Source organism: Musa acuminata, chromosome BXJ1-1, assembly GCF_036884655.1.
Source record: "Musa acuminata AAA Group cultivar baxijiao chromosome BXJ1-1, Cavendish_Baxijiao_AAA, whole genome shotgun sequence".
NCBI classification, from domain to species: Eukaryota; Viridiplantae; Streptophyta; class Magnoliopsida; order Zingiberales; family Musaceae; genus Musa; species Musa acuminata.
In genome coordinates this window covers 16,709,117-16,732,530 of record NC_088327.1, presented here as the reverse complement: position 1 = coordinate 16,732,530, position 23,414 = coordinate 16,709,117, and the positions used below count along the sequence as shown (strand labels likewise).

Here is a 23,414-nt window from a genome sequence, read left to right as displayed (position 1 = left end):
TTTTAAACTCTAACTAAACCTCAACTTCTCATCGTCTAAGATTTTGCTCTCTCGTGGAGCATATTCTTTCACTCTTATATAGCACATTCTGACTCAAGGTTTATCAAAGATCTCCCTATTTTATTTCTCCTACTATTAATTGGCGTTCTACCCTCGGTGTTGGACCCATGACCCTCCAGAAAAGCTAATGGTGTAACTTGGTTAGTGATGTTCTGTGGCTCTAATGATGACACGACGCCTTAGCGGGTCAGTTTTTGAGAGAGAAGTATAGTGCAAAAGAAGAAACTTCAATGGCTTCATTGCTTATTTCGTTGCTCAGATTTGACTGTACAAGGGAAATGAGAGACGAACACTTCACCAGTGAAAAAGAGCAGGCGTTGGGTTACCATCACCGGTTGTAGCTGCGCAGATTGGGCGGCACCCATCGGGGGACGTCCAACAACCGCGTCCGCCACCTTAGCCTCTTCTGATCAGGCATGTTCGAATCAACAACCCTGGTGGTCTCACCACTTTCTAAGCTCAGGACCGAGACAAACCACACCCGCCTATTTTGAATCTCCTCACGCTGATCTTTGGCGACGAAGTAGATGGCATTCCCGTGGAACCCTAAGAAGTCCTCAGCGCTGACGGACACGGACGAGCTTGGGCTCAAGAACAATATACGGTCGTGGATATCCTCCACCTCGACGGCCACCGCCGGCCTGCTTATGCCGCCTGGCTCCAGCCTGAAGACACGGAATCTGAGGGTGATCTTCCAATTTGCAGTCCCGTTGTTGTTGTAATGGCACGCAGCCAGCAGCAGTTCTCCAGCCGATACAACCAAGTAGGTGGGATGATAAGTGCGCGGCACGCAGGACGGCATGGGGTACCATGCGGCGATCGTCGCCCTCCCCGGCGGGCCTGGGTCAACCTGGAGGACCGCCCAGTAGTCATTGTTTCCGTATATCGCGCACAGTGTCCGGTTGCCGTAGGGAACGACGTCGCGCATCCGTGACGTAAGTTGCACCGAAGGATTCGCGTCTGCCGTCCATGATTCGTCACCATGGCGCCACGTAAACCATCTAATGTTCACTGCGCGTGTGAAGAGGACCGCCACGAATTCCCGGTCGAGCGTGGGATCGGAGGATAATACAGCCTTCTCTATGACAATCAAGGGCCAACCAGCAGCCGACACCTCATCAGTTAACGAAAGACCAGCAAGGTAGGGAAGCCGAATGTCCTCGGCGGTAACGGGGTTGAATAGGTTGATCAAACGGTCTTTCATGCAGATGAGGATAAGCCAGCCGAAGGAGGTGCCAATGCAGGACATTTTGGCTGTGTTAGGTAGCGGGCGAACATTACCGGCGGAGGCGGCGGTGAGGCGGAAGGCGGGTCCGATTCTTGGTTCGGAGGTGGAGACGACGAGGAGGAAAGGGAGCTGAGTGGGGAGGTGATCGGGCCGGTGGGCGACGGCGGAGCGCCACGACTTGCAGACGGCGCGGAATCGGAGATAGTCGTCGACGCTCGTGAAGAATTGGGACGTGAGCTTGACGAGCTGCGAGCGAAGCCCGGCCCACATCGCTCTTCTTGGGACTTCGTCGGCCATCGTGCGTCTCCCTATCTCGATCTCGATCTTAATCGACAACGACGTCTCTTCCGCCCCTTTAAATCCTTTCTGTTGGAATCTTCTTGGTTGGTTAGTCACAGGGAAAGGTAGTGTGCGTGGCGGTTGTGGTTCAACAGGTACGAAATGAAACGCATCAACAGATACGAGGCGTCGGGGAGAGAGAGAGAGGAGCAGAATGCGGACACGAGGGGTCCAGATTATGTCAACATAAGTACGTGGCCGGCACCGAACGGTTCGCCTATGCGTTTGCGTGCCTCTCTCACATGGTATGGAAGCCGATGTGAGCGCTTTTCGTTCTTGGGATTGCCTGAAACAGAGCATATTGGCAGATGCACAAACAGTAGTTGAGCGAAAAAATTGTCAAAAGTTAAAAGTTCTAATTTAGTACCTATTTATTTATATAAAATGCAAGCAACTTGGAATAATCCGAACCTTTAGATCCTAATTGATCGGACTGATCTTAGCTACGGTATTTGTTAAGTTGGTTTAGGATTATACCAATAATTAAAGATGACATAGATAGAAAAAACTATGGCTTTGCTGTCCATCTTATTACTCTCAGAATTTGCTTGTAAATTCATTTTAGAGGTGTCTTCTTCTGGTCACATTTTGATAATTTGATTGGTTAATAGATAAAAAATATTTGGTATAAGAGTAATTTTTTGCGATATATATGACCATCTCTAGTTGTAGAAGCCCCAAAAATTTTGGGGCATCCATCAAGGATGATCAAAAGCTTTATTTGTCACTTAAACTACTTTGTCTTAAGATTTCTAGAATCAATAATATTTGCAATCACACCATTTTCTAGTTTTAGAACAATGACACCCAACATTAGCTCATTTTATCCCTTCATACTTGTTAGGATCGTAAACAAAATTAAAAGGGGTGGGTGAATTAGTGATTTCAAGAAAAACTCGAATTTAAAATTTTCATTTGATAAAAATTGATAACGAAAGTATGTTTGACTTAGAGTAAGTGAACTAAATAATTAACTTAGAGTAAGTAAACTAGCCAATTAACTCAGAAAGTAATAGCAATGAAAAGTAGAATAAAACTGTAAATCAATTTGTAATGGTTCGGTTGTCCCAACCTATGTCCACTCTTGATTCTTCTTTATTCAAGGCCACCGACCTTCATTATCAATCTTCTTTCAATGTCAACTACCTTTTTATAACTCTTTCTCCTTTTCACAAGTTTAAGAGAGATCATTTACATGTGTCTTTTTTATACTTAAACATCTCTTTTACCTTTAGAAGAACTTCTAAACAATAGAAAGAAATGACTCTATACTTTAAGAGAATTTATACTTTTTTTTTCAAGTAAATTTTTCTTCTTTCTACTCTTTTTCTTGCTTATCCAAGAAGGAATAATTGAGGTATTTATAGATCTCAAATAACTGTTGAATCTCGGATTTTGATGATGAAATCAATTGATAAATTATTTGATATAATCTATGAGTTGAGATAAGTATACAATATTAACTACGATTGCAGTAAGGCGTAAAGCAGATGATGGGCCGAAGTTGAAAACTCGAACGATATACTAGAAGCTCATTGAGAGTTCATCATTAGATCACCAGAAGCATGCTAGAAGACTCGCCGAAAGCTCGTCAGGAGATCGCCAGAAGCACGTTGGAAGACTAGCCGAGAGTTGGTCAGGAGTTCGCTAGAAGCTCACCGGAAGACTTGCCGAGAAGTTCGCCGGAGGATCGTCAAGTGAAAAATCGATGTACCGGACCATGCTTACCTTAATCATAGTTAGAACGATAACTAGAGTTGATTTGGGAGGTAATCCCATCAACTCTATTAGGGGACCAACTAGGCTCGGAGCTAGGATGGTTTTGGTCGAATACAAGGCCCAACTAGGTTGCTGGACTCTGACCAGCGGTGGCACCGCCTGGAAGACCTAGTCTCCCAAGTGGTCTGGGAGGTAGTACCACCCAGACTGGGTGATGGTACCATTGGTAGTTAATGCTACCAATGGTGGTACCGCCCCTGTCAGGCGGTGGTACTGCCAGAGCTCGGTCTCCAAGCTCTATCAAGCGGTGGTACCGCCTATACTGAGCGATAGTACCTCCCAATGTCAGGTGTTAAGCGGTAGTACCGCTAGTACCCAGAAAATCCAAGATAAGAAACTTTTTGGCTCCATTTTTGAAGCCATTAGGGCCTATAAAAACCTCACCATTTTCTGTATGAAAAGACATGAAAGTATTGGCATAATCTTGAGTCTTTAAAGTATTAAAGAGTTGTAAAAGTGCTAGAGTTCTCCTCCTCCCTTTCTAAGTGTTGAGATCATTCAAGAGAGGAGTGAGACTTGTAAGAGTTCTCTCCTAAACCCGTAAAAAGGATAAAGCGCTGTAAAGAGGTGGTTGGTCTTCACCTATTGAAGGAAAACCTTTAGTGGATGCCGATGACCTCGTCGGAGGAGGAATCTAAAAGTGGATGTAGGTCACATTGACCGAACCACTCTAAATCCTGGTTTGTTTTTCATTTGTACAATTTACATTACTGCAAATTGTTAAGATCAAGAGCACTAAGAGGGGGGGTGAATTAGTGCAGCGGAAATCTTTCACTATTAAAATCGAAAGCTGCGTTCGTTTGATAAAAACGATTTCGATGTAAAAGCCAATTTTAAGATTACTTTAACTTAAGATTAAGCGAGATGACGTTAAAGTAAATCTACGAAGGCAGTTTGCAGTTTATGATAAAAATTAGAATGCAAGCGCAAACTGAAATGCGACGTTCGTACGATAAAACCGGTTTACGTCTAAATGCCAATTTTGAGGATACTGAACTTTGAGATACGTTTTATAAATGCGCAGAAGGTAGTTTGCAGTTATGATTGAAATCAAAACGTAAACGTAAACTGAAATGTAATGATCGTACGAAAAAGTCGATTTACGTCTAAACGCAGATTCGGAAAGTTCTGAACTTAGAAACTCGTTTGTAAAAGCGCAGAAGGCAGTAGCTATTTAGGAGGTTTGCAGTAAAGATAAAATGCTCAAAGTAAATGCAAACCGAGAATTAGAGTGGTTCGGTTAATCTTGACCTACTCCACTTTTGGCTTCCTCCAACGACGAGGTCACCGACGTCAACTAGAGGCCTTTCTTCAATAGGCGAAGGCCAACCACCCTTTTACAGTTTCACTCCTTTTGACGGGCTTAGGAGACAACCCTTACAGAAATTTTCTCTCCTCTCTTTACAACTCAAAACTTTGAAGAACAGAGGGAGGAGAACTTTTGGCCTTTACAACAATTTTGAGCTCTAAGAATCATAGAAAAAGATCAAGATTTCGAGTGTTAGTTGTTTTCTCAGTGCTGAATGGGTGGGGTATTTATAGGCCCCAACCCAGTTCAAATTTGGAGCTCAAAATTATCAATTCCGGGAATTCCGGGAGCAGGCGGTTGCACCTCCTGACTGCGGCGGTTGCACCGCCTGCCAGAGCTCGAAGACTGAGCTCAGGCGGTGCTACCTCCTGTCAGGAGAGGTTGCACTGCCCAGTCTCGCTCGGAGACTGAGCCCAGGCGGTGCTACCTCCTGGCTGGGGCGGTTGCACCGCCCAATCTCCTTGGGAGACTTAGCCCAAGCGGTGCCACCTCCTGGCTTGGGCTGTTGCACCTCCTACAGAAATCAGGGTCCGAATGGGTAGATCCATTCGGCCCAATTTGGGTTTTTCAGGGGCCCAATTGCCCCAAGATTAAGCTAATGGGATCACCTCCCATTTCCAACTTAATCATTGTGCTAACTACGATAAATCCTAAGACAATTTCTGCAGCTTGCTCCGGTGCGTTAATCGCTTCTTCCGGCGAGTTTCCGGCAAACTTCCGTCGATCATCCGATGAACCCTCGGTGATGCTCCTGCGGACTTCCGGCAAACTCCTGGACTTGCGACGATCCACTTGGTAAGTTCCGACGAGCTTCTTTTGGCAAGCTTATGGACTTCTCGGATTTGTTCCCGCAGAACCTCCGACGACTGTCCGAACTTCCGTCGAACTCTCGAACTCCCAACGTGATCATTGTCTTGACTCCGGCGCAACTCCTGCTGCATGTCTAACTTTCATCGTAGTTAATCCTGCACACTTATCTCAACACATAGATTAGACAACAAATGACAATTGACTTCATCATCAAAATCCGAGATTCAATAATCTCCCCCTTTTTGATGATGACAATCAATTGATAATGGAGTTAACCTTAACTCCCCCTGTCTATATGCCATACTTGAGATAAGTCATTCTTGAATTCAAAACCTTAAGAATTCAAGAGACATATTGATAAGTTAAAATCATTTGAACTTATCAATATTTCCATCATGATTCCTATCATGATGTATCTCTCTGAAGATGATGTCAAGGCTTGACATTCATTTTCAAATTTTACATTACAAGTTTGAATGATGGTAATTGTAACAATTCATCATATTGTAAGATATCAGCATGTAAAACTGTGAAGTAAGATTTTGATATCATTACATGATGTACACATTTCAAGTACACATTTCAAATATTTTAGCAAGTATTGCATTTCATCACACGGTAAGATATCAACTCGTAAAATTACGATGCAAGTTTTTTGTTTGATATCTTGACACGATACAAGGCATAATGCAAATCATAGCATTTATTCATATATCTCTTGGTGATGTAAGCATGGCATAATTATAGCATCAGTGTTTATAGCATCAATTCATATATTTCTCCCCCTTTGTCATCAACAAAAAGCATGACAGTTGTGATATCAGGAGAACAATACAAGTAAATTTTGAGTATACGTGCAATGATTGTTTCATGCCTTTACTTGATTCATGTTATTTCCAATAGTAACTGATAGGAAATTAATTGTTCAAGCACATAAAGAAAAACATGATATGTTGATTGCTTTGATTCATGCTATTTTTGAGTTTGCTTTGAGTCAAGATATGTGAAACAAATTTTTGTAAATAGAAATACTATTATCCATATTTCAAGATGGAATCATTTTATCAAATCCATTTCAAAAAAATATTTTTCATAAGAGTGTACGAGAAAATCCGATTTTTAGCATTCCAATTGTTAAGCGAATCCGAAAATGAAATTAACTCTTTCATGCATTCGGATAAAACTATGCTACAGATTTTCAAATACAATCAAAAGACAAAACATTTTTGTATTCAACACATAATTTCCAACATGTTATTTAGGCATGTAATGGCAGTCAAGTGATATGATCATTCAATAAAGTCCGAAAGACTAGTTTATGTATTCGGACATATCAACATTCCTAATTCTCTTCTTATGAAATCAAATTGTTCTTTACTTAGAGGTTTTGTAAAAATATCGGCTAGTTGATGTTTAGTGTCAATGACAATGACTTATCAACTGCATTGGTATATCACTTTTTCAAACTATATTTATCATGGAAATCAAAGCACAAGGTTTTCAAAGCTTTTAGTTTCAATATAAAATCCGAGATAACCATTTAGTTTATATTTACCACAAGGCACAAGGCATATATTTACCACGATAGATGTTTACAACTCTACATATGCTCAAAATATATCAGGTAACCATATCAAGGATCAAGGCAAAGCACATTATGGTGAGTAACATAAGGAGTTTACAATAACAACAGATGATTGTGTTCATACAAGCTCATTCATGAGGTGAAAAATTAAAGTGCCTAAACAAGGAGTCAAATTGACGATGAATTTGCTGCAGCTCAGATAGGATTTGATCTTGTCGTTATTCAAGCCGTTCTTGTCTTTATTCGAATCGGTCCATCCGAATCCCAATATCCTCGACAGATGATGTATGAGTTTGCTCAAATGGATGTGTTTCCTCAAAGGGACAGATCGGAGGAGATTGGGTACTCCTAAAGACTGGTGTTTCCGGTTCTGGTTCAGGTTGAGGGGGATCAGTTCTTCTTGGCATTCTAACCCAGTTACCGTTTCTATAAAAACATCTTAATCGGTGAAGTATATTTTTATTTATTATGCTAAATCTATCTACTTTTATTACTTCTTCTTCCGGTGGTATTAGAATATCGTAGGCTTTCATTATTCTAGTGATTATACCACCATATGGGAGCATCATGTCTTTCTTAGATAGTTCTAACATGTTTTGTTGGATAAGATAACCAAGACAGATGTCATGTCCTTTCATGATCAAATACATAGTTCCTAATTCTAATTGGCTTACTTCATCATGATGGTATTGTTTAGGGAGAATGATGCTAGTTAGGATATGATGAAGTACCTTAGTGTTTAGAGGCAGTAGATGTTCACAACTTTTAGGAACAAATGCTAAGTTGGGATTGGCAAAAATTGTTCCTAAGGCTTCAACATATGTTGTTCCAACAGTTTCATCATCCCATGATCCTCTAAAGTAAAGTCCTCTACTTTTCATGGGAATGCCTATCATGTCGCAAATGAATCTATCCGTAATTGAGATGTGTTGTCCTAAAAGATAGGTGGACATTCTTTCTTCATCTATTTGTATGTTGTTGTAAAACAATCTAACAAGTCTTGGATAGATGGGTTCGTTAATTTACAAAATTAGAAGTAGATCTAAGTTTGCAAACCATTGGATTGTCTCTAAGTCTCTTAGTTCATTTAAATCTACGTATTTTCCCTTATTGACACTCCTAAGTTCGAAAGAGGAAAATTTTTCAGTATGGTATTTTGAATCGAAAAGGGTGAGATCAAAATCTTCTACTAATCCCCTCTTTCCTTTGTCCCTTGAGGATCTTCTAGATCCCATAACTACTGCTGTTTAGAAGAATAGTGATGAGCAAGAGTAAATGAATCAAACAAAAAAATAGGGCTTCTTAGAGAGTACCTTAGTGAGATCTTCAAGAGAGGGAAGGATTGTTGATGTTTTGCTTCGAAATGAGGGGTATTTGGGATGCTAAGAGGGGAGAAATGGGGATGGAGGAGGCTTGGAAGAGTAGAGGAGGGAAGGGAGTGAGTTGGGGTCGGTTTCACCGCCGGCCCTAGCTTGGGTTAAAAAGGGCAGAGTTGCGGGCGGTTGCACCTTTGGTTGGGGCGGTGCAACCGCTTGCAACACGTGACAACCGGAGGTGCTACCTCCAGCTGGGGCGGTGCCACCGCCTGCAGGCGGTGAGCACTTGTTCTGATCAGTGTGATCTGATCTGAGAGTTTTTTATCTTGAGAAGAATTTTCATTCAGAGCAATCAACTTTACTTACGTAATTACGTAAGAGTTTTCATTTGAAGGCAAGGACTTTTGCATAATCAAGATAGATCTTTTAACGTGCATACTCTCAATATCATATACATATTTGTGATAGTTTGTTCAAGTTGGTAAGCCTTGCAGGTTCATGACAAACTTAGTCACTTCATGATACAAAGTTGGATTCGAAGGTTATGAACGGATGAAATTGATGGGTTCGAAAATCCAGAGGATATGTGAATTTGGGAATCATACGTTTCTAAGTCAAATAAGGTTGTATCTAAATCGCATTTGTGATTTTAAATTTATAATCTCCATCTGTTATTTAGGCTAGAGAACATTGCGAGTTCCTTTTTGGATCTTGGGTCATGAATATCGAGAATCAAGGAGCAGAATATTATTTCTTGCTCTAGCCTAAAATTTTTATGTTTTTAATGTTTTTACAGGAAGGGATGATTTTTAGGTACCCATTTGCTTTTGGGTGCCTCACAAATAGATCTACATTGTCTATCATGTTGCATAGAATTTATCATGGTTCCTTTAGGAACCCAAATCAATTTGTTTGGACTAATTTTCTTGAATGGACAATGATACGTCTTGTGTCCAAATTTGCAACAAAAGTTGCATTTGCTTTGGTGTCGAACATGTAAGATGGGGCCTTTTATGAGGGTGGTAGGATTTTGGTGAGGACTTCTCACAAATCCAATTCCACTTCTTTTGGGAACGTGACCCTTGTTTGCAAGGATCATGTTTAATGACTTGCTACCAACCTCGAATTTCTTCAAGGTGTCCTTAAGTAGCAAGTTTTCCTTTTGGAGAGTTTCTAGATCATGGCATTTTATGCATGAGCTTAAACTATCATGATATTCAGCTTTTAACTTATCGGAATTACAAATAAGACTATCATGCTCCGTTTTTAGCAATTTGTATTTTCTACTAATTGTCTTACATTCATCGAATAATTCATGGAAAGCATTTAATAATTCATGATAAGGTAAATCTGCATCAATTAAATCTGTTACCTCTTCTCCGATGGCCATTAGGGCGTAATGAGCAATTTGCTCGGTGTTGGACTCCTCTTCTTCGGATGCGCTTGAATCATCCCATGTTGCTTTGAGCGCCTTCTTCTTTGGTGTTCTTTTTTTGATTTGGGGACAATCACTCTTGTAGTGTCCCGGCTTTTTGCACTCATAGCAAATGACTTGGTCCTTTTTGGGTTCAAGTTTATTTTTTGTGTCATTTTTAAACTTGTTTCTTTTAATGAATTTTTAAAATTTTCTTGTTAGAAGTGCTAAGTCATCGTCACAATCCTCATCACTTGAGTTTTCTCTCAAGTGGTCTTCTGAAGTTCTAAGTGCCATATCCTTCCTGTTCTTTGGAAGGATGTCTTCTTGCTCTTCATGAGCTTTGCAAGTCATCTCGTAGGTCATTAATGACCCAATTAGTTCTTCAAGAGGGAAGTTGTTTAGATCTTTCGCCTCTTGAATAGCAGTGACTTTAGGATCCCAACTTTTAGGAAGGGATCTTAGAATCTTATTTACGAGCTCAAAATCCGAAAAACTTTTTCCGAGTCCTTTTAGACCGTTGACAACATCCGTGAAATGGGTAAACATGTCGCCAATAGTCTCACTCGGTTTCATCCGGAAAAGTTCAAAAGAGTGTAGCAAGAGATTGATTTTTGACTCTTTCACTCTACTTGTGCCTTCATGAGTCACTTCGAGTATGTGCCAAATATCAAATATGGTTTCACAAATCGAAACACGATTAAACTCGTTTTTATCAAGTGCACAAAATAAGGCATTCATAGCCTTTGCATTAAGAGCGAAAGCCTTCTTCTTCAAATCATTCCAATCGATCATTGGAAGAGAAGATTTCTAAAAACCGTTTTCGACAAGATTCCAAAGTTCAAAATCCATAGAAATAAGAAAGATCCTTATTTGGGTCTTCCAATAGGTGTAGTCCGTCCCATTGAACATGGGTGGACGTGTAATAGAATGGCCCTCTTGGTTTCCGGCATAAGTCTCTTGGGTTTTAATCCGTTTGAGAGTTAACCCCGCTCTGATACCAATTGTTAGGATCAAGAGCACTAAGAGGGGGGGGGGGGGTGAATTAGTGCAGCGAAAATCTTTCACTATTAAAATCGAAAGCTGCGTTCGTTTGATAAAAACGATTTCGATGTAAAAGCCGCTTCTATGATTACTTTAACTTAAGATTAAGTGAGATGATGTTAAGGTAAATCTACGAAGGTAATTTGCAGTTTATGATAAAAATCAGAATGCAAGCGCAAACTGAAATGCGACGTTCGTATGATAAAACCGGTTTATGTCTAAATGCCAATTTTGAGGATACTGAACTTTGAGATACGTTTTATAAATGCGCAGAAGGCAGTTTGCAGTTATGATTGAAATCAAAACGTAAACGTAAACTGAAATGTAATGATCGTACGAAAAAGTCGATTTACATCTAAACGCAGATTCGAAAAGTTCTGAACGTAGAAACTCGTTCGTAAAAGCGCAGAAGGCAGTAGCTATTTAGGAGGTTTGCAGTAAATATAAAATGCTCAAAGTAAATGCAAACCGAGATTTAGAGTGGTTCGGTCAATCTTGACCTACTCCACTTTTGACTTCCTCCACCGACGAGGTCACCGACGTCAACTAGAGACCTTCCTTCAATAGGCGAAGGCCAACCACCCTTTTACAGTTTCACTCATTTTGACGGGCTTAGGAGACAACCCTTACAGAAATTTTCTCTCCTCTCTTTACAACTCAAAATTTTGAAGAACAGAGAGAGGAGAACTTTTGGCCTTTACAACAATTTTGAGCTCTAAGAATCATAGAAAAAGATGAAGATTTCGAGTGTTAGTTGTTTTCTCAGTGCTGAATGGGTGGGGTATTTATAGGCCCCAACCCAGTTCAAATTTGGAGCTCAAAACTGTCAATTCCCGAAATTCCGGGAGCAGGCGGTTGCACCTCCTGACTAGGGCGGTTGCACCGCCTGGCAGAGCTCGAAGACTGAGCCTCTGGGCGTTGCCACCTCTGTCAGGGGCGGTTGCACCTCTCTGCCAGAGCTCGAAGACCGAGCTCAGGCGGTTGCACCTCCTGACTGGGGCGGTTGCACCGCCTGCCAGAGCTCGAAGACTGAGCTCAAGCGGTGCTACCTCCTGTCAAGTGAGGTTGCACCGCCCAGTCTCGCTCGGAGACTGAGCCCAAGCGGTGCTACCTCCTGGCTGGGGCGGTTGCACCGCCCAGTCTCCCTGGGAGACTTAGCCCAGGCGGTGCTACCTCCTGGCTTGGGCGGTTGCACCTCCTACAGCAATTAGGGTCCGAATGGGTAGATCCATTCGGCCCAATTTGGGTTTTTCAAGGGCCCAATTGCCCCAAGATTAAGCTAATGGGATCACCTCCCATTTCCAACTTAATCATTGTGCTAACTACGATAAATCCTAAGACAATTTCTGCAGCTTGCTCCGGTGCGTCAATCGCTTCTTCCGGCAAGTTTCCGGTGAACTTCCGTCGATCATCCGATGAACCCTCGGTGATGCTCCTGCGGACTTCCGGCAAACTCCTGGACTTGCGACGATCCACTTGGCGAGTTCCGACGAGCTTCTTTTGGCAAGCTTATGGACTTCTCGGATTTGTTCCTGCAGAACCTCCAACGACTGTCCGAACTTCCGTCGAACTCTCGAACTCCCAACGTGATCATTGTCTTGACTCCGGTGCAACTCCTGCTGCATGTTTAACTTTCATCGTAGTTAATCCTGCACACTTATCTCAACACATAGATTAGACAACAAATGACAATTGACTTCATCATCAAAATCCGAGATTCAACACAAATCTCTTTAATCTTCTCTTACACTTTTACGAAAGCTTTCAAATTCAATTTCTCTTCGAAACGGATTGAATCGTTACCATTTTCGTTGGAATCGATTTTAATCGAAACAAAGATGTTTGAAATTGAAAAAGTTTTCCGCTGCACTAATTCACACCCCCCCCCCCCTCTTAGTGCCACTCTTGATCCTAACAATTGGTATCAGAGCAAGGTTCACTCTCATTTAGTTTAAAACCCAAGAGAAATGACATTTTTCGGTATCCAAGAGGGTTATCCAATTATATGTCCGCTCATGTTCAATGGGACAGATTACACATATTGGAAGACTAGAATGAGGATCTTCTTAATTTCAATGGATTTTGAATTATGGAATATTGTAGAAAATAGGTTTCAAAAGTCTTCTCTTCCAATAAATGATTAGAATGAGTTGGAGAAGAAGACTTTCGCCTTAAACACCAAGGCTATGAATGCCTTGTTTTATGCTTTAGATAAAAATGAGTTTAATCGTATGTCTATTTGTGAATCAACTTTTGATATTTGACACACACTCGAAGTGACTCATGAAGGCATTAGTAGAGTGAAGGAATAAAAAATTAATCTTTTAGTGCAAACTTATGAGTTGTTTCGAATGAAACCGAGTGAGACTATTGGAGACACGTACACCTGATTTACAGATGTCGTCAATGGTCTAAAAAGACTTGGTAAAAGTTTCTCGGATTTTAAACTTATTAATAAAATTTTAAGATCTCTTCCGAACAGTTGGGACCCCAAAGTAACAGTCATTTAAGAGGCCAAAGATCTAAATAATTTTTCTCTTGAAGAACTAATTGGGTCACTAATGACCTATGAGATGACCTGTAAAGCTCATGAAGAGCTTGAGGACACCATTCCAAAGAATAGGAAGGATATGACACTGAGAACACAAGAAGACTACTTGAAAGAAAATTCAAGTGATGATGATTATGATGATGACTTGGCACTCTTAATAAAGAAGTTTAAAAGATTCATAAAAAAAAATAAATTTAAAAATAATACTAAAAATAAATTTGAACCTACGAAAGAACAAATGATATTTTATGAATGCCAGAAGCCGGTATACTTCAAAAGTGAATGTCCCCAAGCAAAGAGGAAGCAACCAAAGAAGAAGAAGGCTCTCTTAAGGCAATATGGGATGACTCAAGTGCATCCGAAGAAGAGGAGCCAACCTACACTGAGTAAGTTGCTCACTATATACTAATGGCTATTGAAGATGAGGTAACAAGTTCATTAGATGCAAATTTATCTTTCGATGAGCTTTTAAGTGTTTTTCATGAATTGTTTGATGAATATAGAATCTTGAGTAAAAAGTATAACTCTCTGAAAAAGGAACATGCTTCTCTTATTGGCAATTTTGATAAACTAAAAATTGAGCATGAAAATAGCTTAGCTCCATGCATAAAATGCCATGAATTAGAAATACTTCAAAAGGAAACTTGCTACTCAAAGAAATCTTGAAGAAATTTAAGGTTGGTAGTAAGTCCTTGAATATGATCATTGCCAATAAGGATCACATTCCAAAAAAAAAAAAAAAAAAAAAAAAAAAAAAAAAAAAAAAAAAAAAAAAAAAAAAAAAAAAAAAAGACGTTAAGCCAAGAACTAAACTTTCCAAACAAACAGATACATCATTTCCTCACACTGCTCATTCTGTTGCTTTAAGAATTGAATGCACATCGCATCTAAGTGGTTCAGCGCTACGTGGGTATAGAATCAGTTTTCGTAATATTCCTTTCTTATATAAACAAACAAGCTCGAAATAATTAGTTAACGTTGGGGTGGGGGCAATCAGATCTTCTACGCAAGAAGAAGAAATTCCATGTTTAACAAGTCTAAAGGGAAAGTTGGTTGTTGAATTATTTGTTGCGCGCTAACTGGAGTTTTGTTTAGAGTGTCAATTACTATAAGATAGGCCGGTAAGAGAGAATCAATTGGGTAGCAAGAAACAGGACTGGAAACAGCATCTTATCTAATTACCGAGTTCTGTTCTATACGGCATCCCTTTCATCCCTTGTTTCCTTTCCCTACTTGTAGCTTCCTTTCTACTCGCACTAGGCTATAGGAGAACACTCGAACATAACAGCAACATTCCATTCTCACTTTGGAGTTTCCGAACACAGGACTATGAGTTATATTAAATACAGGTACCGTCGAGAGAGGCGAAGAGTAGTAGTTTGTTGGACCAATCAGTTTACGCAAGTTGGTACTTATCGCTTGCTGCTGAAGAGACAAATACGGAGGCTTTCAGCACCTTTACTTTCTTCTTCCTCGAACCCAGTACCATCTTCTTCCCCGAACTCTACTACTCGACTTGGTCAAGCGCCAAGAAGAAGAGGAATCTCTCTATACGACAAACACAAGAATAGGAATAGAAATAGATTCGTATGATCTCTACCCCGAACCTCGAAAGGAAGAAGTCCAACCAACCAACCAAGTCTATAAATCCAGCCTAGCACCAGAGAGGATTCAGAACCCCTATTTATAGTAGCTTGGCCCCTGGTGTTGAGTGTAGGTTATTCAATCTCCGGTTTCGTCTTCAAGGAGAGTGTCTTTTGGTGCTAGTGTTGTCGATGAGAGAGGTTATTGTGTTGAATACGAGTCTGCTAGGGAAGTTATGGGACTCTGATCTCTAGGAGTTCGGGTCGGGGTGTCAATTCAATCCTTATATAGCATGTCCATAAGTTCAAGTCAGAATGCAGGTATGAATGAGGCGACTGAAGCAAATAAGAATTAAGTGTGAGTTTACAGAGGATAGGTAGGCAAGGGCAGTCTTAAAGGTGGAGTTCCGAGTTACTTCACACTGGAAAAGAGGTAGGCCAAGTAGTGCTTCATAAGCCAGGGGAAACTGGGATTCAACAATAACAGTACTACCGGGAAAAAAAGGCAGCTAGTTCGAACGGGCCAAGCAACTACCGAAGGAAAGCTAGAAAACAGAGGAGAAGAATTCAGGTATCAAATGTACGAGTAAGAAGAACACCGGAAGGTAGAAAACAGAGGAGAATAATTCAGGTATCAAACTTAAGAGTCAGAATCACACCGGAACTACTATATCTGCTGAGCTATCCAGCGCGAATCACACCGGATAGTAGAAAGATTACTTATGAAAGTAGAAAGAATACTTATATAGCCCAATAATTCACTAGAACGTATTTCTACTTGCTTTGCAGAAGGGCAACATGACTTGAAACTGGATACATCATTTCCTCCTCTATTAAAGGATTTGTGAGTAGCTCTCATCAAAATCTAACCACCTTTATCAAAGGCCCTACCTTGCATGTATCACCTCACACCAAATGTAACTTTTATTACAAACTTGGACATGTTGCGTACAAATGTTCATTCAAGAAATATAGTCCACATAGATTGATTTGGGTTCCTAAAAGAACCTCAAATGACTCAATGCAACATGATAAGATATGTAAATCGATTTTTGAGACACCCAAGGTCAAATGAGTACCTAAAAATCATCATTTTTTGTAGAAAAATATACTATCACAAGCTACGAGCAAGAGATGGTACCTTAATAGTAGATGCTCAAGGTATATGATCGGATATCCATCTCAATTCTCTAAGCTCACTAGCCTAGACGAAGGATATGTCACCTTCAGAGATAACAACAAGGGTAAAATTATTGACAAAGGAACCATAGGTAACAAATCCAACCTTTTTATTGAAGATGCGTTGTTGGTTGATGGCTTAAAGCATAACCTTTTGAGCAATAGTCAATTATGTGATAAAGGATATATCGTTAAATTTGAATCTAATGCTTGCATTATTAAAAAACCATATAAAAACACATATATGATTGCACTAAAACAAAATAACGTATATACTATTGAGATTAATGATCTTTGCAATGAAATGTATTTTTCGATTTTGAATGATGATGCTTGGCTTTGGCAATGTGTGTGATGCATGTCAACTAGGAAAACAAATAAAAAGTAGTTTCAAACCAAAGAATCAAATAAGCACCTCTAGACCATTGCAATTGATCCACATGGACTTGTTTGGACCAATTGCTATATCAAGCCTAGGAGGTAGCAAATACGCCTTTGTTATTGTTGATGATTATAGTAGATATACTTGGACTTACTTCTTAGCATACAAAAATGATTGCTTTAGGTATTTCTCTAAGTTTTGTAAATTTGTTCAAAATGAAAAAGGTTTTATGATTTCGTTAATTTGAAGTGATCACGGTGGTGAATTTCAAAATCATGATTTCTAAGAATTTTGTGAATATAATGGATACAACCACAACTTCTCTACTCCAAGAAATCCCCAACAAAATGGAGTAGTAGAAAGAAAGAATAGAACCTTACAAGAAATGACTAGAACCGTGTTAAACGAATATAGTCTACCCAAATATTTTGGGGCCAAAGCTATAAATACGACATGCTACGTTATGAATATGGTTCTAGTAAGACCATTACTTTCCAAAACTCTTTATGAGTTGTGTAACAACAAAAAGCCAAACATTTCATACTTTAAAGTTTTTGAGTGTAAATATTTTATTTTGAATGAAAAAGATACCTTAGAAAAGTTTGATGCAAAATCCGATAAAGGAATTTTTCTTGGTTATTCTTCTATTTCAAAGGCTTTTTGCATCTTTAATAAAAGAACCTTAGTTATAGAGGAATCTATTTATGTTGTTTTTAATGAAATTTTTAAAGCTAAGAAAAAATGATTTCGATGATGATATTAATTTTGATACTTTGAATTTAAATGAATCTCTTTCTCCATCTAGCAACTTGGATGCATCTTCTTCCGAACTTTTTTTACCGAAGGAATAGAAGTATGTAGATACTCATCCTAAGAAGCTAATTATAGGAGACACATCGAAAGGGGTTCAAACTCGTTCTTCTCTTAAGAATTTTTATGCCAATACCGCTTTTCTCTCTCAAATTGAACCTAAATGCATTGATGAAGCCATGAAAGATGATTCATGGGTCATCACAATATAAGAAGAGTTGAATCAATTTGAGAGAAATGAGGTGTGGAAGCTTGTTCCAAAGCTAAATGACAATTTAGTTTTTGGTACTAAATGGGTCGTTAGAAACAAGCAAGATGAATTTGGTATCATGGTTAGAAACAAGGCTAGATTAGTGGCTAAGAGTTTCAAACAAGAAGAAGGTATCGATTATGAAGAAACCTTCACTCTTGTGGCACGATTAGAAGCTATAAGGATGCTCTTTGCCTATGCTAGTAGTAATAATTTTAAGTTGTTTCAAATGGATGTTAAAAGTACTTTTCTTAATGGCTTTATTTTCGAAGAAGTTTATGTTGAACAACCTCCCGGATTTGAGAATAATAATCTCCCTAATCATGTGTTTAAATTGTCTAAAGCTCTTTATGGATTGAAACAAGCCCCAAGGGCTTGGTATGAGAGACTTAGCTCATTTCTTATCGAATATAATTTCTCTAAAGGTAAGGTCGATACTACATTTTTTATCAAAAATTTTGAAAATAATTTTTTTATTGTTTAAATTTATGTTAATGATATTATTTTCGGTTCCATGAATGAATCTCTATGTGAATCATTTGCTAAAAGTATGAGTCTTGAACTTGAAATGAGTTTGATGGGGGAATTAACTTTCTTTTCAAGCTTACAAATCAAACAACTAAGTAATACTATTTTTCTTAGTCAAACAAAATATGCTTTAGATTTGCTAAAGAGGTTTAATTTGGATAGCTCAAAGGCTATCAATACTCCCATGAGTACCTCCACTAAGTTAGACATTGATGAAAGGGGAGAAAGCTTTGATCAAAAAGCTTATAGAGGTATGATAGGAAATTTACTATACCTCGTCGCAACTAGACCGGATATCATATTTAGTGTAGGTCTTTGTACTAGGTTTCAATCTAATCCTAAGATATCTCATCTTAAAGCAGTTAAGAGAATTCTTAGATATCTTAAAGGTACCACTAATCTAGGATTATGGTATCCAAAATCCAAGAATTTTGAAATAATTGCATATGCTGATGCAAATTTTGCTAGATGTAGATTAGATAGAAAAAGCACATCCGGAACATGTCAATTTTTAGGACACGCACTCGTTTCATTTCTTGGTCTTCCAATAAACAAAACTCGGTTGCATTATCTACAACCAAGCTGAGTATATAGCTACAGGTGCATGCTGTGCTCAAGTTGTATAGATGAAAAATACTTTAAAGGATTATGGAATTGACCTGAAAAATATACCTATAAAGTGTTATAACACTAGTGCAATATGCTTAGCAAAAAATCATATTCAACACTAAAGAACTAAATGTTAGGATCGGAGCGGCACTAAATGTTAGGATCGGAGCGGACTTCCGATGATGTGTGTGTTGAATCTTGGATTTTGATGATGAAATCAATTGTAAATTATTTGATCTAATCTATATATTGAGAAAAGTGTGTAGGATTAACTACAATAGCAGTATGATATAAAGCAGGTATTGTATCGGAGTCAAGATCGAAAACTCGTTGGGAGTTCAAGAGTTCGTTGGAAGTCCGGACATTCGTTGGAAGTTCTGTCGGAACCAACCGAGAAGTCCAGGAGCTTGCTAAAGAAACTCATCGAAGCTCACCAAGAAGATGATCGTAAAGTCCGAGAGCAGTTGGGAAATCTTGGGGGCGATATCAGATGTGCAGCGGAAGAACAAGAAAACAAAATCCTTGATTCCCAAAGAGATGTTCGTCGTCGTGCGAAGATTGGTGCGCAAAATCCGCGAAACTGAAAAAACTGCATATAGAATAGATTGTGTTACCTAGGGAGATTGTATATCCCTATTTCCTTACAGATCCTTAGGAGAGGGTGAAGGAGGTCAGGCGTCCTCCTCTCTAACGGTAATCCACACAATAGGGCTGCGATGACGCTCCTCAAAACTCCAGGCCTGCTCTGAGGTGGAGAGGGGGAGGAGAATAGGAAAGGCAAGCAAAGGCTTTAGCTTATGAGGCTCTGAATCCCTCCTATTTATAGAGGTCCCCTGTCAAACCCTAATGGGTCCTCTCCTAGTGGGTATTGGATCTGCATCCAATAAGACAAGGGCTCCGTCGGATATCTCATATCCGAACCTCTACTCATCGCAATGTCTACCATATGTGTGTGACCCTCTAGGCCCAATATCGAGCTGGCCGTGAGTCATACCTGTCAGAACTCCTTCTAACTCAGTGAATTATTATCTCTGTAATAATTCACTTGACTCATCGACTACGGACGTACTAGGCCACTACGCCGTAGTCCCTAGACGATACAGGGGAATCCAATCCATTGGACCTATCTGTCCTCAGTTACCGTGTACCTATAGTCCCTCATCCATCTAATATCCCAGAGACCGTATATCGAGCATGATGCTGTCAGACCCAAACGATTTCTACTCGAGTCTCGCTCTAATCAGATTCTCCCGGAGAACTCTTTCTCTCTCAACTCGAATGACCCTAGCTAGGGATTTTTCTGAGCAAGAACACATGGGATATTCCTCTCATGACGCCGAGAGTGGATGATCCTCTATCGACAATCAATAGCCCTCGTAAGGTCGACTACTACTCCTAATGTCCAGTTGTACTAGATCTAGGATAACCAAACCTATAAGTCTGGTATCAAAGACTGGAGCACTCATACAGGACATCCTTAGTGTCTCAAGTCTAAGGACCAGATATACCACTAGGACTACGGAATCACTGTCTGACAATAAGGCATCATCAACCATCCAGCATTTCGTAAGCGGATAAATCAGTGAACTCATTCTCCAATGAGCACCTGTACTATATTCCTAGTGTCCCTACACGAGCAGCTATGAGACCAGCTACATCCATCATATGGACGGGTATACAGCACACCAGTCTGTCCGGTTATCACGATGTCCCTCTCGAGTAACCTATGACCGGGATTATTTAGGATCTGTGTTTAAAGGTGAATCGATCTCATTATCGTAATCTCATCACGATCTGATTCCCATTGCACAAATCAAATGACATCACAATATATATATGCATATATGTAATAGTTATAAAGTGATATATGCTAAAATATAATAAGCAAAAAGATTTTGCCACATGTGTCATCACTCACGTGATTGGCTTGTTGGGCACCTATGACTAGCAATCTCCCACTTGACTTAAAGCCAATCACCTATATGTCTGATCCCCATCAGACCTCTATGATGCTCAAAGATAATATGGACGGGTATACAGCACACCAGTTTGTCCGGTTATCACGATGTCCCTCTCGAGTAACCTATGACCGGGATTATTTAGGATATGTGTTTAAAGGTGAATCGATCTCATTATCGTAATCTCATCACAATCCGATTCCCATTGCACAAATTAAATGACATCACAATATATATATGCATATATGTAATAGTTATAAAGTGATATATGCTAAAATATAATAAGCAAAAAGATTCTGCATCAAGTCACACGTGCCATCACTCACGTGATTGGCTTGTTGGGCACCTATGACTAGCAATCTCCCACTTGACCTAAAGCCATTCACCTATGTGTCTGATCCCCATCAGACCCCTTTGACGCTCAAAGATAATATGAGACAACGGCTTTGTTAGTGGATCTGCAATGTTATCTTCGGATGGAACTCTTTCCACTACTAAATCTCCTCGGGTTACGATCTCTTTGATAAGCTGGAACCTCCTCAGAATACTTCTGATGAGACCCAGGTTCCCTTATTTAAATAATCGCCCCATAGTTGTCGCAATATAAGGAAGTCGACTTCTCACTATCCGGCACGACTCCCAAATCTGTAATGAACTTCTTCAACCAGACTCCCTCCTTTGCTGCATCTGATGCAGCAATGTACTCGACTTCTGTGGTCGAGTCAGCAGTAGTATCTTGTGTTGAATCTCGGATTTTGATGATGAAGTCAATTGTCATTTGTTGTCTAATCTATGTGTTGAGATAAGTGTGCAGGATTAACTACGATGAAAGTTAGACATGCAGTAGGAGTTGCGCCGGAGTCAAGTTCATGATCACGTTGGGAGTTCGAGAGTTCGACGGAAGTTCGGACGGTCGTCGGAGGTTCTGCGAGAACAGATCCGAGAAGTCCAGAAGCTTGCCAAGCGAAGCTCGTCGGAACTCGCCAAGTGGATCGTCGCAAAGTCCAGGAGTTTGCCGGAAGTCCGCAGAAGCATCACCGAGGGTTCATCGGATGATCGACGGAAGTTCGCTGGAAACTCGCCGGAAGAAGCGATTGACGCACCGAAGCAAAGCTGCAGAAATTGTCTTAGATTTAATCGTAGTTAGCACGTTGATTAAGTTGGAAAATGGGAGGTGATCCCATTGGCTTAATCTTGGGGCAATTGGGCCCCTGAAAGACTGAAATTGGGCCGAATGGAGCTAACCATTCGGACCCTGATTGCACCAGGAGGTGCAACCGCCGAGGCCAGGAGGTGGCACCGCCTGGGCTAAGTCTCCCAGCGAGACTGGGCGGTGCAACCGCCCCAGCCAGGAGGTGGCACCGCCTGAGCTCAGTCTTCGAGCAAGACTGGGCGGTGCAACCTCCCTGAAAGAGAGGTGGCACCGCCTGAGCTCGGTCTTCGAGCTCTGGCAGAGAGGTGCAACCGCCTCAGTCAAGAGGTGGCACCGCCTAGGGCTCAGTCTCCGAGCCAGACTCAGGCGGTGCAACTGCCCCTGACAGAGAGGTGCAACCGCCTGGGCTCAGTCTTCGAGCTCTGCCAGGCGGTGCAACCTCTCCAGTCAAGAGGTACAACCGCCTGATCCCAGAATTCCGGGATTTGATCGTTTTGAGCTCCAAATTTGAATTGGGTTGGGGCCTATAAATACCCCACCCATTCAGCACTGAAAAGACACAGACCTACACCGAAATCTTGATCTTTTTTGTGATTCTAAGAGCTCAAAAGTGTTGTAAAGCCTTTAAGTCTCCTCCTTCTGTTCTTCAAGTTTTGAGTTGTAAAGTGAGGAGAGAAAGGTCTGTAAAGGTTGTCTCCTGAGCCTGTCAAAAGGAGAGAAACTGTAAAAGGGCAGTTGGCCTTCGCCTATTGAAGGAAGGCCTCTAGTTGACGTCGGTGACCTCGTCGGTGGAGGAAGTCAAAAGTGGAGTAGGTCAAGACTGACCGAACCACTCTAAATCTCTGGTTTGCGTTTATTTTGAGCACTTTATCATTACTGCAAACCTCCTTTATAACTACTGCTCTCTGCGCTTTTACGAACAAGTTCTAAGTGCTGTTCTTTCCGAATCTGCATTCAGACATAAATCGGTGTTTTCGTACATTACAGTTTACGTTTACGTTTTGATTCTGCAAAACTGTCTTCTGCGCCTTCACGAACAAGTTTCTAAGTGCTGATCTGTCCGAATATGCTTTCAGACGTAAACCAGTGTTTTCGTACGATATTTACATTGCAGTTTACGTTTTGATTCTGCAAAACTGTCTTCTGCGCTTTTACGAACGAGTTTCTAAGTTCAGATCCCTTTGAAACTGCGTCTAGACGTAAAATTGCGTTTAGACGTAAAACTGCCAAAACTGTGTTTAGACGTAAACTGAGTTTAGACGTAAATCTGCGTTTAGACGTAAATCTGCGTTTAGACGTAAATCTGCGTTTAGACGCAAACTACGTTTAAACGTAAAACTGCGTTTTAGACGTAAACTGAGTTTAGACGTAAATCTGCGTTTAGACGTAAATCTGCGTTTAGACGTAAATTTGCGTTTAGACGTAAAACTACGTTTAGACGCAAACTGCATTTAAACGTAAATTGTGTTTAGACGCAAACTGCGGTTAGACGTAAACTGCGCTTAGACGCAAACTGGGTTTAGACGT

General features: G+C 40.4%; 1 protein-coding gene across 1 annotated transcript; it reads right to left on the bottom strand.

The window, feature by feature from the left end:
- Positions 1 to 388: 388 nt before the first annotated feature.
- On the bottom strand, positions 389 to 1,585 carry LOC135679363 (uncharacterized). Its single transcript, XM_065193040.1, has one exon. The coding sequence runs from the start codon at positions 1,583 to 1,585 to the stop codon at positions 389 to 391; it is 1,197 nt and encodes a 398-aa protein (XP_065049112.1).
- Positions 1,586 to 23,414: the final 21,829 nt, after the last annotated feature.

Bases quoted from the DNA above. Each gene is read 5' to 3' on its own strand.
- LOC135679363 (XM_065193040.1), bottom strand. From the start codon at position 1,585: ATGGCCGACGAAGTCCCAAGAAGAGCGATGTGGGCCGGGCTTCGCTCG.